The 13,422-nt window shown below is 31.5% G+C and overlaps 1 protein-coding gene across 2 annotated transcripts; it reads right to left on the bottom strand.

The window, feature by feature from the left end:
- Positions 1–594: 594 nt before the first annotated feature.
- Positions 595–7,794, bottom strand: LOC101493574 (CBL-interacting protein kinase 23). 2 transcript variants are annotated; one of them, XM_004488463.4, is made up of 15 exons: positions 7,304–7,794; positions 5,224–5,286; positions 5,027–5,098; positions 4,804–4,911; positions 4,470–4,550; positions 4,324–4,377; positions 4,122–4,247; positions 3,106–3,195; positions 2,832–2,951; positions 2,613–2,738; positions 2,302–2,418; positions 2,159–2,215; positions 1,991–2,065; positions 1,737–1,812; positions 595–932 (listed from the first exon to the last, which is right to left on the bottom strand). In XM_004488463.4, exons 1-15 carry the CDS (start codon positions 7,508–7,510, stop codon positions 913–915), a joined length of 1,392 nt encoding a protein of 463 aa, XP_004488520.1. In that variant the 5' UTR covers positions 7,511–7,794; the 3' UTR covers positions 595–912. The 2 variants fall into 2 exon arrangements, with proteins under 2 accessions (XP_004488520.1, XP_027190055.1); XM_027334254.2 differs by having other exon boundaries at positions 733–932; positions 2,832–2,957.
- Positions 7,795–13,422: the final 5,628 nt, after the last annotated feature.

Here is a 13,422-nt window from a genome sequence, read left to right as displayed (position 1 = left end):
TTTTTTAACAAATCCAAACAATGGAGTCTCACTTCATACCACTTCATTTCATTTTACTTCATCATCTTGCACCTATCCAAACGTAGCCCGCCCAAAAACTATAAATTATAACATTAAATTAAAATCAACTCCAAAAACTACACATGTAGTGTTTTATGTGTCAGTAATTACTTTTAATTCTTTCTACTGTAACATCAAACTCACAGGAACTAATTTGCTGACTGAGACCAGCATTATTGATTTTGTTTCATAGGACATTCATATGTATACACAGCCTTTCAATAAGATGCAAAGCAACTATATTGTACTAGAGATAATAATATTTTATCTGTGACTAACTGTAGCTAATAAATTCAAATTCAAAGTGAACTCTAGTTATGTTATTTGTGTTTCAGTATTGATCTTCTCCATGTAACTGTTATTTGTTCTGAAAAAACTGCTTGCTAAGGTTGAGGTGTGTTCAGTTTGGAAGAAAAAAAAATCTTTACAGAAATTTCATATTTATTGTGAATAATTTAGTTCTTTAAAATTAATTGGTGGGACACAATTGTATTCTACACATTCATACATAAATGTAATTCAAAAAAAGGGCCATCAGGAATATAAGTTGTTATTCAAGCTGTTGAATAAATAAGATATATCCAATTTGTTTTACAGATATATGCTAGAAATTTCTTACTTCTGTTGAGCCAGTTTTCCTTTGCATTTGTAATGTATGTCACAGCACCAAAAAGTAAAAGGTTGTTTGATATACAGTATCAAATCAAAAATAATAACATCATGTCTGAAGGAAAAAGAAGAGAGAAAAAAGACCATTAACAGAATCCTTCAAGTTATTGCCCACTTACCCAATAATAATAATACACAAGTATGTGATAGTACTTTGTACAAAGATGAAGACATGGGTAACAATTATTTTGATGTACTGGCACCTGGACATAGAAATTGAAAGAAATATTCCATTAGAAGTCTAAATTATTAACAAAAAATTTGCCGGAAAAAATTACACTCTCTTAAAAAAAATACAGGCTGCATTTTAGTCCACGTGATTATTAAGACCTCTTAGAGGTGTCAAACAAGGGAAAAGTTGATTGTTACGAATCAAAGAGAGACAAAACACAAGAATTGTACTTCAATGAATCTGCAATTACCTTTTTAACCCCTAACCATTTCTATAATACCACACTTCCCATGTTTGGTTAGTTTAAAACACCTTTGTCAAATTTGTGTTTACACTGGTCGTAACATATAGCCCGCCTCGTCAAACAACTATGAAGTAATACTGAGAACTTAAATATTGTGTTTTGAGGAAACCGCCAGAAAAGTATCATTTTTTCCTTGTATGATTAAACCGTCTAAGAAACTACTTTTCGGCGTTTTCAAAAAAAAAAAACTACTTTTCTGTAATTAATACCAAATGCCCAAATGGAACTTATTAAAAAAGTTATAGCACCAAAGAAACTCCATAATATCCTTCTGGCAGCACTTACAAATACTACATGGTAGCAGACATAAATAAAAATAAGTCAACAGTATTAAACTCCAACATTTGAAATCTATTAATGAAATAATGATATTTGTGATAACAGAAATATTCACAAAACTGATTATAACCTTCAAACAAAATACAAAAAACACACTAAAGAACATACCACCATCAAGAATGATTTACCAAATTGCTAAAAAACCTCCCTCTGTCAATTCAAGTATAACGATTGCTAGACTAAAAAACTAACCGTCGTATTTTTCTTCATCTATCGGCTCTGCTTTCCAAACGATATCTTTCAGCCCAGTAGATATATTCTTGTAGAACTGCAAATAAAGACAACTTAGTCAGAGCATGTAAACTCCAAGATATGTTTGTCTAACTCAACCCTACAAAATCGACATGTAAGGTTATAAGGTCTATTTAGACCTTAACTCTAGCCAATGTGAGACTTGCGTATTTTCTTTTATATGTAAACACATTTGATTTGTGCATTAAATTTACCTTGTGAAATTCCAGAGTATCTCCTCCCGACTTTCGCATCTCAACCATGTAAATTGAAGGGGCCACCTCCAAGATCTGGAAAGCATTAGAAACAGTCCAGTGTCCTTAATTCAAATTAATTAGCATAAAGTTCACCTAACATCATGAGAAAAAACTTTAAAAACGTACCTCAGTGGCTACAGATAGATGACCTTTTCGTCCAGTCTTTTCCCCTTGAATCTTTAACTGAAATGAAGAATAAGATATACTATCAGAAATAGAGAAACTTAACAAGAAGTCATTATCATAACAAATTGCATAGATTCTTTTACCTTGCAGTTGTTTTTCTTGACATCAAAACCCAGAGGTCCTACAGTTTCCTCGATTTTTGAAATTATCTCATTCGCTGAACATTTGGATGTGAATCTCGTTTCCCTTTTAACAAGTCCCTAGTTACCACAATGTAAAACTATCATTAACCATGCAACTTACAATTAACATATATCAAATACATAGTTTTAAGGTCCTTGCAACAAAAATTTAGTTTTCATTTCCTCAAACCCATCCCATGTCGAATTTCGAGGATAGGAAGATCTAATAAGAGAAAAGCATACAATTCATTTTTCAAATTAGATACACGTACCATTGGTTTCTCGAAAAGATTACCAAGGTTGAGGCCTTGAGACTTAGAGATAAGTTCAAATGCATTCATAGTCACAGGTGCCACAGGCCTCTCTACATGCCTTTCAACGATAATATCTACTGAATCCTGTGCACAGAAAAGAATATCGAGATAGGGTTAAAATCCAAAACTTAGATGAACAACATTTAAACAAGATAACAACAATATCAAAAGACTTACCATAGAATCGCTGAAAATAGAATTTACATCATCAAGACTAACATCAGCCTGTTCAAACACAGGAGGTGTATATCCCTTCTTGAACCACTCATTTTCAATGACCTCGGCAATTGTAATCCGCTGTTTCTCAAATCATTAACAGAGAAAGATATACAGATTGGTTTCACATAGTTGATTTCACATTAAAGACACGGAAAACAGGAGTATTTGCTAAAAGCCAGACTAGCAGCAGAGTACAATGAGATTAAACAAAAATAACACAAGTCACACATACTGTATTAGGATTGGGATCAAGGATCCTTTTGATTAGTTTCTTTGCACTTGAAGAGAACCATGGAGGACAGGTGAACTCAGCCTTGAAAATCTGTCACTCATCAAAGGAAAAAACCCCACATTAGGCAGCACTATTATGGGACATAAAATATAGGATTGCATTTGAGGAAAGATGTACAAATTAATATACAGTTACATCCTCTCTATACAGAGTGCCTGACTACGTTAATGAAATGTTGTAGAGGAAGTAATTGTGCATCACTCACCCATCAACCAATAGTAAGTCAATCAGTTGGTAATAAGCTTGCTGGTGTAAGGTATCAAACATATTTAAATGTTACCAGTAAATGTCAATGTTATGAGTAAATTTGGTTACATAAGAAAACCTTGGACCAGTCTCAGTGTAACCAATCAAACCAACTGACCAGGTCATATTTTCTGAGAATTAAAGTAAAAAATTATACTGCTGCGTGATTATTCTGTAGACACAGAACACTGGAGGCAGCATATTTTATAGTTGCAGTAGTAGCTAAGATGCATAGGTACTGGAACGGTACAGATAGTAGATATGAGTATTGGTACAAGATATAGCATTTTTAAAAAATCAAGGTTATGGGTTATGTCAAATTTAAAACATATAAAATTAGATTTTTTTATTATAATATAACATCACAGAGCTAAATTGTTCAAATGACAAGAAAACATCACAATAAAAATACTATATTTGTTCAACAAATCAAGATCTAAGCATGACTATAATCACACTCTATCCGTATCAATATCACCAAAATAGTCCAAAAGAGAACAAAACCAAGCCTTATCTCATTACATAGGGTCGGCTACATGAATCAAACAATACCACAATGTTCAATGATAAATCATGGACCAGTCATAATTAATAATTAATAATTAATAGGTGTTCAAGAATTTCAATGTGTAATGTTCCCCAACAGTAACATCATAAACTTGGACTGAGAACAGTCAGAATGATGAAAGCAGACATTAAGTAAAAATCACCTTTTTATATAAAGCCATAAGATTGGTTTCTTCAAAGGGCAAATAGCCGGCCATTAAAACAAAAAGAATAACACCACATGACCAGAGATCCGCCTTTGCACCATCATATCCTTTATTGTGGATTACCTAGATAAAAGGAAGCAATGATAAAAAAATATCGAGTTAAAGAAACAATGGAAAGTGGCAGGTTGAGCTAAAATACCTCTGGAGCGACATAATTTGGCGTACCACATGTTGTGTGAAGTAGCCCATCTTCCTATTAATAATTAATATTATGATAATCAGCAACTGTTTAGACTTAGTCATAATTCTATTTATTCATTTTTAAGAACTAGTCAACTAACTCACCCGAACTTGTTGAGGCAACGCACTCAATCCAAAATCTGATACTTTAAGCCTTCCATTAGAATCCAGCAATAAATTCTCAGGCTTTAATAGATGAAACATAGTAACATGTTAAATTTTTATTCTTTTTTTCCATGCATCTATCTCTTTCACACATACACACACTCACGCAAGCTGTCCATGGTTAGGTATGTAAGTTCCCTTTGCAAAAAAAAACTAAGTTCTTGAGAATGCATTGCTGAAATTATTCAGAAACCCGTAATTTGAACCCGACAACAACACCCGCTCACTAAAATAGAAAGCAAACGAAAAATGTAAATGACAAAGCAATATACACCTTTAGGTCTCTGTGGCAAACACCTCTACTATGACAGTAATCCACAGCACATATAAGCTCTTGAAAATATTTTCTTCCTTCATCTTCTTTCAACCTCCCACTGCGTACCTGGCACAAGTTAATGACGGAAAAAGCACAAAAATAAGAGACAATAAAAGAACAATGCTAATAATATAAAAGATTCTAGCCTTCAAAGCACAAAGAAAGGTAAAAACCGTCTTACAATTTTATCAAAAAGCTCCCCACCGGTCACAAGTTCCATAACAATGAATATCTTTGTTTTGCTAGCTGTTACCTACACAAGGAATTTGTAGTTAACAATGCAGAGGGAAGTTAGAAAAAACTGAAAGAATAAAACTCTGGAAAATATAAGAATAGAAATAAATCACGCATGGAAGGAATCATTTACTGCCTTCTAACCTCATGCATGCGTATGACATTTGGATGTCTAATGAGTTTCATTGTTGATATTTCTTGTTTTATCTGCATAACAGTGAACAACAGAATATCAAGAAAGACTTGAGTATTCGTGCTTCAGAAAGAAAAAAACCCAGAAATTTAGCAGAAGTTCTTCATACCAACACAAAACTATAGACTAATAAACCATTTTTTCCCAACACCACACAAAACACAGTATTAAACTCAAATAGTTAACCTGTTTAACAGGTGGCAGAACACATACAACAATATAAAAGCAAGTAATTAATACTATACAAAATTCTTGCAAATACTAATATTTATATAAGATATCTTTAATCAAGCTAATACTTTATATAATTAATCAGGACAGAATCTTAATAAATGAGAACCAAAGTGGAAAAGTGAAGAGAACCATCCCAGAGACAGAGACCACCTTTGTTTAGGCCACAATAATGACATAAATAAGGTTAAGGTTAATGAAATGGAAAAACAGGCTTCAGTATACTGTGAGGGATATGTTTCATGTAGACCCACTGGTTTCTTTTAATTGAAGTTTGGGTCTGTAAAGTTCCTTTATACTTTTCGTCAATTTCTTTGTTGCGTTACTCACCTGTTAAATTTGTTCTATTCATAGCAATATTCAGACTTTTGGATTTTTCTGTTGTCAAAGTTTGAGTAACCAGAGACACTATTAAGTCGCTGCGAGTTTGGACTTAATATCTAATATGTTTAGGAAAGTATCTTAATATCTAACATGTTTTTACCTAATTCTAATTTATTCTCTAAACCAGTTCAAATGGGAGAGTTTGGACTTAAGAAATACTTTTTTCTTTCCAGCTTACATTGCATAAGTCTATACCATCCAATGTGCCAATAGGTTGAAATAGGATGAATAGATAGATCTTACTGCAGAGACAGTGCTGATCAGTACTAATGTGATACAGAATCATAGGTCAAGACTCAAGAATGACAAAATGAAGTGTATTCAAGAATTTACAAAACTGAGATGTTTCTGATTTAACGGTCTCAAAAGCCAGGCCACACTTTCTCTAACATATATATTTTGTGAGCAGAAGAATTAACTCAGAAACTGTAAACGGTAAACTGTTTATTTTCTGCATGGTAACGAGGATGCTGATGTGAGGAAGAACCTTTTTGCAGTTTTGTAAAGAACTAAGGTATAAATAAGAAAATTAAGTTTCAGCACAACATTCAGTTTCATAAATTCTCTGTTGAGTTCTTTTATGCTTGTGAATTCTTTTTTTTTTTTTGTAAGCTATGCTTGTGAATTCTCTGTGGTGATCTACTCAATAATCAAGACTTGTTAATGTTTCAACAGAAATAATCTCATAAATCTTCGAAGACAGAAAAACTATTCAATCAAACAAAATCTGAAACCTCTATCCTGCTAATAAAATGACAGAACTTTCGATACACATAATATTAATTACTGCAAACATCACGGAATAGGTGGCTCACCGTGATTTTGAAAATCCCATTGTAAAACCAAACATGCACAAAAACAAACAAATGTCAAACTCATTAGCATGTCCACTGGTGTTCCGGTTTGGTATTAACTATATTTTGGTGAGCCCTAGTGTTTCACGGATTTAAAAAATCTACAAATCTTTTACTCCAACGGTGCAGCCATTTATTAAGAACTCAAAATGGGTCCCATAAACTACCCCAAACTTAATGCTCACATTTACATTTACTTTTTTAATTAATCATAATATCAATGATCCTATCATGATTCTAAAGGATACTAACAAATCTTATAGCAATCAATATCAATACTATCAATATCTCAACAGATAGAAATAAATCATGGTTCTTTCAGCTGAGGTCACAGATGAACTTGCTCCAATAGTGGAATCAGGAAAAAAGGGCGTAATCCCATCTATCTAAATTAATAATAATCACTTTGTGCTTGTTATTTTTTATTAGAACAAAATTAAACCAGAAATAAAATAATACTTGACATCAATGAAATCAAAAAAATTAACATAATTAACAATATTAATTGAGTTTTGGTCACAAAAAAAATCAAATTAATTGATTTAACACACAAAAAAATAACCTGACGAATCATTTTGTGCTTGAGAATTTTATCCTTATCGAGAATCTTGATAGCTACGTGTTCTCCACTTTCAACGTTCCTAGCAAACTTCACCTTCGCGAAATTTCCCTCGCCTAGCGTCCGACCAAGCTCGAACTTCCCAACTCTTGTCCTTCCGCCGCTACTGGCGACGCTGCTAAGACTGCCGCTACTCTGAGATGAACGCATTTTTTCTCTTTTCTATATTCGAAGTATTCACTTTATTATAGTCTCTTCTTCTTACAGGGTTGCCACACTTGAGATTTTGAGACTCTCATTTTCTTCTTTTCTTTTATTGTTAATAACTCTTTATAACCTAACAATGAAATCAGGATTGCAATATTGGAGATTCAATGTTGGTGATTTGCGTTGGATCCAAATAGAACCATGGTATTATTAGAATCAGAATTGGAATATCGAAGAATAAAGAGAATTGAAATTTGTTGATGTTGGGTTTGAATTATTTTGGATTTCACTATGAACAATAACAAAGAGAAAAAAAGGTTTTCAAAAGGGAAGGGAGCTGTCAACAAATGAATATTATCAACTTTTATATACTTTTGTTTTGTTGAATTCAACGTGAGTTGTGTGTGGGGAAGGTTTATCTGGCACATGTGAAAGAATATGTCATTGGATTTCGTCTTCCATGATTCCTACATTGAATAATCATGAAAATAATGTAGTATAAAATTGCGTTTTCGACAATATCATAATAATGGATTAAACTAATGTGGTATAATATTATTTTCTAAAAAGAGCGGTCCAGTGAATAATATCATTCGTTAATGATTAAATTAATATAAATTAGTTCTAATATTATTTATATCTACATGATCAATCATATATTATTATATTATTAATTTTTCGCTCTATTTACTTTAAAAGAAACATATCTTATAATATATAAAATAATATCTGTCAAAAAATAATGTAGGATAATATAATCTTTTTGTTTCCAAAAAATAGTTTTATCAAAAAAATATAAGATAATGTATTTTGTCAAAATAATAGATAGGATGATCTATCTTCTTTGTTTCAAGCTTATTAATTAATTGTTAAGTTGACAATTATACATCTTGTCGAAACAAATTGACAATTATACACAGACCAAGGATCCAGTTTAGTTTTATTAAAAACAAAAAACAAAAAAAAAAATCATTTTAGAGGTTTATAATTTCAATATAATCACATTTATTTATAGATGAACATTTTCTATACTCAAATTAATCTTTCAAAATTTTATATGAACGATAAATTTGTTTTTTATTAACTTTAATTGAGAATAAATTTGTCTTTTGTATGAGATTTTCAAAGATTATTTTGAATATTAAATTTGGTTATGAAATAAATTGAGTTGCATTTTGATATGAGAATAGGTTAGGTCGACCAATAGAGATTTACACCCCTGGTCTAGTTAGGTCCATGCTTTTTTTAACAGATAAGACCAAAACTTCTAAAAAACCTTATTTTGTTAAAAAGGTCTGGCTACAATAATAAACATATTTAGTTAAAAAAAGATCATAATAAGTCTTTTAGGTCTATTAGACCGAGCTATTTAAATAAATATAAATAATATTTTCTACTACTATAATTATTATATTAAATTTTGATTTTTTTTTGTTATATATTCAACTTTTAATAATTACGCATATTAACCTTATTTAGTTTTTGACGTATTGAAATATATTATTATAAAATATAATTTAAGTTGGATGTATATAAAGCCATATTCTTCAAAACGTGATGTTAGATGTCAAAATAGAACCTAATTTCATTGACATATTAACTTGTTAATTTATTTAAAGATATATTTGATTACTTATTCAAAAATATTAAAATAAAATAGCTTTTTAAGTATGCTAATAGGTATATCAGACTTCTATCATATTCAAACTTAAAAAGTAAGCTTATAACAGATTTAGACCTTGAATTTTTAGATATGCCAAGCTCAAACTCCTAACTCGGCCTAACATATTTTCACTCTTAGTTGCATTAGAATTATAAGAGATTGAATTGAATATTTATAGAATATATTAAATAAGATGATTTTTTTTTTTTTGACAAATAAGATAACTTTTTTAGAATTATAAAATGAGGGGAAAGAATTGTACTCATCGATGAAATATTCCATCTCTATAATTGAAGGTTCAACAAACCACAAATTCCATTAAAAAAAAACAAACCACAAATTATAGAATAACTAACTCAATTGTATCTTATACGATGCTTACAAAATTTAAAGTAATAATGCTACTTACACCCTCACTTTACTATTCACACCCCTCATTTTTTTTAAAAGACAAAATATCCTTTCATATTTATAATATTCTTTAACTTCATTTCTCCCTTCATCACCATTTTTAACATCTCATAACTCACATATAGCAAAATCACCATAACTCACCAACTCTAACTCATAATCATTTAAAACTCATATCACTTACTCATAACTTACACCCCATCAGTTTTTTCTTCACATTGTGGTTAAAGTGACCGAAGAAGATATATTTGTTGTTCTGTTTTTGAGTTCGTATTTTTTTCTTCTGAATTTGGGGATTTTATGTGAACTCAATTCACATACGTTGTAACATTACGTGAACTGAGTTCACGTACATTGTTAAAATGTATAAATATCAGGATTTACACAATCTTAATTCACGTAAATGTGCGTGATTTAAGATTGTGTAATTAATGGAATTCGAATATCACAGGTGTTAGGTTAACTCAGTTAACGTACATTTACTAGAATTCAATTCACGTAACAGTATTGCATAATCCTGAATTTTGTGTTTATTTTTGGATGCAGATAAATGGGCCAAGGGGGAGACAACAGTGACGAAATGAATGAAGGTTTGGAACCTGATTTTGAGGATATGGATGATGGTTTGGAACGTGATTTTGATGAAATGTATGATGATTTGGAACCTGATTTTGATGCAATGAATGATGGTGTTGAACCTAAAATTGAAGATGCCATGAACAAAGAAGGTGAACCTACTATGGTTGATTTGAATGATGATTTTAGCACTGGTATAATGTTTGATACGCGAGATTATTTATTGAAATGAGATAGATATTTTGGAAGGTAAAATGGAATTGTCATTGTCACTTCTACATCTGAAACTGCGACAGCACGACCAAGAAAAAAGACAAAATTAATTCTTGGTTGTGAAATAAGCGGTAAATATAGACCTTTGAAAAATCCTAAATCTACGAGGAGTATTTGGAGTAGAAATTGTGAATGGCTATTTAGATTGAACGAAACACCATCAAATGTTGGTGTGGGATGGTATCTGCATGTAATATGTGGTGTTCATAACCACGAATTGACCAAAAAACTTACTTGTCATGCTTTCTTAGGTCGATTGTCTCAGGAAGATAAAGTTGTACTTGGTGATATGACGAAGGACATGATCAAACCAAGAAACATATTGATGACACTAAAAGATCATAATGTTAAAAGTTTGATGACAATAAAACAAGTTTACAATCCACGTCAATTATATCAATCATTACCTAGAAGTAATAGAACATAAATGAAACATCTTTTGACATTGATGGAACACAACAAATACATCTATCGATATAGGAAGGTAGATGGTTCAGATGAGTTGATGGACATATTTTGGGCCCATCTAGACGTTATCACTCTTGTAAATAATGTTCACATCATATTGATTATAGATAGCACATACAAGACATGTAGGTATCGAATGTCATTACTTGAAATTATTGGTGTTACATCTAGTGAAATGATATTTTGTGTGGATTTGCATATCTACGGTCTGAGTGTGCTGATAATTTTATGTGGGCACTACAAATGTTGAAAGAACAAATTATAATTGGTGAAGTTGAAGTAATCGCTACTGATACAGACCTTGCTTTGATGAACGCAGTTCAATATATTTTTCCAAAAGCAACCAATTTATTATGTTTCTTTCATGTATGAAAAAAATGTCAACGCGAAGAGCAAGATAATTGTTTTTCCAAAAAAAGAAGTAGGTGCAAATAATTGAGGCATTGGAGGCTCTTATTTATAGTTATGATGAGGCTTAGTACTACATAAATTTTGCTATCTTTGAAGAAACTTGTAGTAGCTCTTCTATCTTTAATTATTATGTACATGAAGAGTAGTTAATTCCTCACAAGTAGGGGTGGGAATAGGCCAGGCCAGGCCAGGCTTTGAAAGGCCTGAGCCTGGCCTACGATGAATTTTTGAGGCATAAGCCTGGCCTACGGCCTATGATAGGCTTTTTTTTCGGCCTGAGCCTGGCCTACGGCCTATCATGGCCTGGCCTGTAAGCCTATTTAAAAGCCTTATTCACATTAAAAATAATTTTTTTAACAAAATAATTTTAGAAAAATATGAAAAAAAAACACCCTTTAAACCCTAAAAAATGATTTTTGGTTTAAAAGAATAAATTTTTTATTAAAACAAACGCACCCATTATTATCTCTCAAACAAATGGTCTCAAACAAACTCAGATTATTACCTCTCAAACAAATCCTCTCGTGCAACATCATATTTAGTAATATATATATATATATATATATATAAGTAATAAATAAACAATTATCTATAGCTACATGATGTTCTACACATATCGATTTATATGACTCTCCATATATCAACAAAATAATTTTAAAAAAATATGAAACAAATACCTTTTAAACCCTAAAAAATATTTTTTGGTTTAAAAGAATAAATTTTTTATTGAAACAAACGTACCTATTATTATCTCTCAAACAAATGGTCTCAAACAAACTCAGATTATTACCTCTCAAACAAACTCATATTCAGTAATAATAAACAATTAGGGTTTCTAAATTTATATACTAATAATATATATATAAAGATAACAAATAAATAGTATTGGTTTTTATAAAATATAAAGTAACAAATAAATAATATCGGTTTTTATAAAAAAAAAATATGTTGTTTTCATACATGTTTGTTGGAGTGAGTGCAATGGAAATTAGAAGAAGAAGAAATAGAGAATGGAATATATATAAAATATATATAGGCCGGCCTGTCAGGCCTAATAGGCTTTTTTACAAGCCTGAGCCTGACCTATTTACATAAATAGGCTTTAAAAACAGCCTGAGCCTGACCTTTTTATTAAACAGGCCAGGCCATAAGTAGGCCAGGCCATAAGCCCCTGTCGGACGGCCTAGCCTATTCCCATTCCTACTCACAAGGAAAGATTTATTGAGGCGTGAAAAAATAGAGTTATGCACTTTGAGAACACCACAACACAAAAGCTTGAGTCGGCACATTGAAGTTTGAAAAGGATATTACAAGATAGTATTGGTGATATATGTAGTATTTGGGAAACCATCAATAGCATGATTGTATTGCAACACAATGAGATAATATCATCATTTGAAAAAAGCATAATTCAAAAGGTTTATCGACATAGAAACAAATTGTATGTCAATTTGTGTGGTGTTGTATCCAAAAATGCAATAGATCACATTGCGGCAGAGTTTGATCGCGTGAAGTATATAGGTATAGATAAGTTTGAATATCGTTGCACAAATAGGAGAACATATGGTCTACCTTGAGCATGTGAAATAGCCAGGTATAATATGATCCCCCGTTCCATTCTGTTAGACGCTATTCATATTTGGTGGACTAAATTAACTTTTCATGATGGTGGATCGGGTAAACCTTCAGAATTATCTGTGAAACATCAAATAGATGTGATAGTGAAAAAGTTTGATGAATTTGATGTATCTGGAAAAATGGCACTTAAAGATAAATTACGAGAGATTGCGTATCCATTTACTACGTCGATGTGTCCACCTGTTGACAAGGTTAAAACAAATGGTGCACCCAAAAAAGACATAAGTAAGATATCAAAAAGAGATAAATCAACCAAGCATGGTGGATGCAAGTGTTTGATGCAATGGCACAAATGCATGTAGCACTGTAACATCTAATAAAGTATAATAACCTCGATCATCAGTCAAAAAGTTCACACCTCGATCATCAATCAACAAGGTTCAACAACCAAGAGTTCTTCTCTTCAACGGTTGGTTGCCGGTTGAAATTCGTAAATTCATAGATGACGTTATTGACGTCGGCGAGGACGGTAAGT

Source organism: Cicer arietinum, chromosome 1 (assembly GCF_000331145.2).
Source record: "Cicer arietinum cultivar CDC Frontier isolate Library 1 chromosome 1, Cicar.CDCFrontier_v2.0, whole genome shotgun sequence".
NCBI lineage: Eukaryota > Viridiplantae > Streptophyta > Magnoliopsida > Fabales > Fabaceae > Cicer > Cicer arietinum.
Note: the sequence above shows the minus strand (reverse complement) of the source record. Positions and strands in the feature narration are given on the sequence as shown.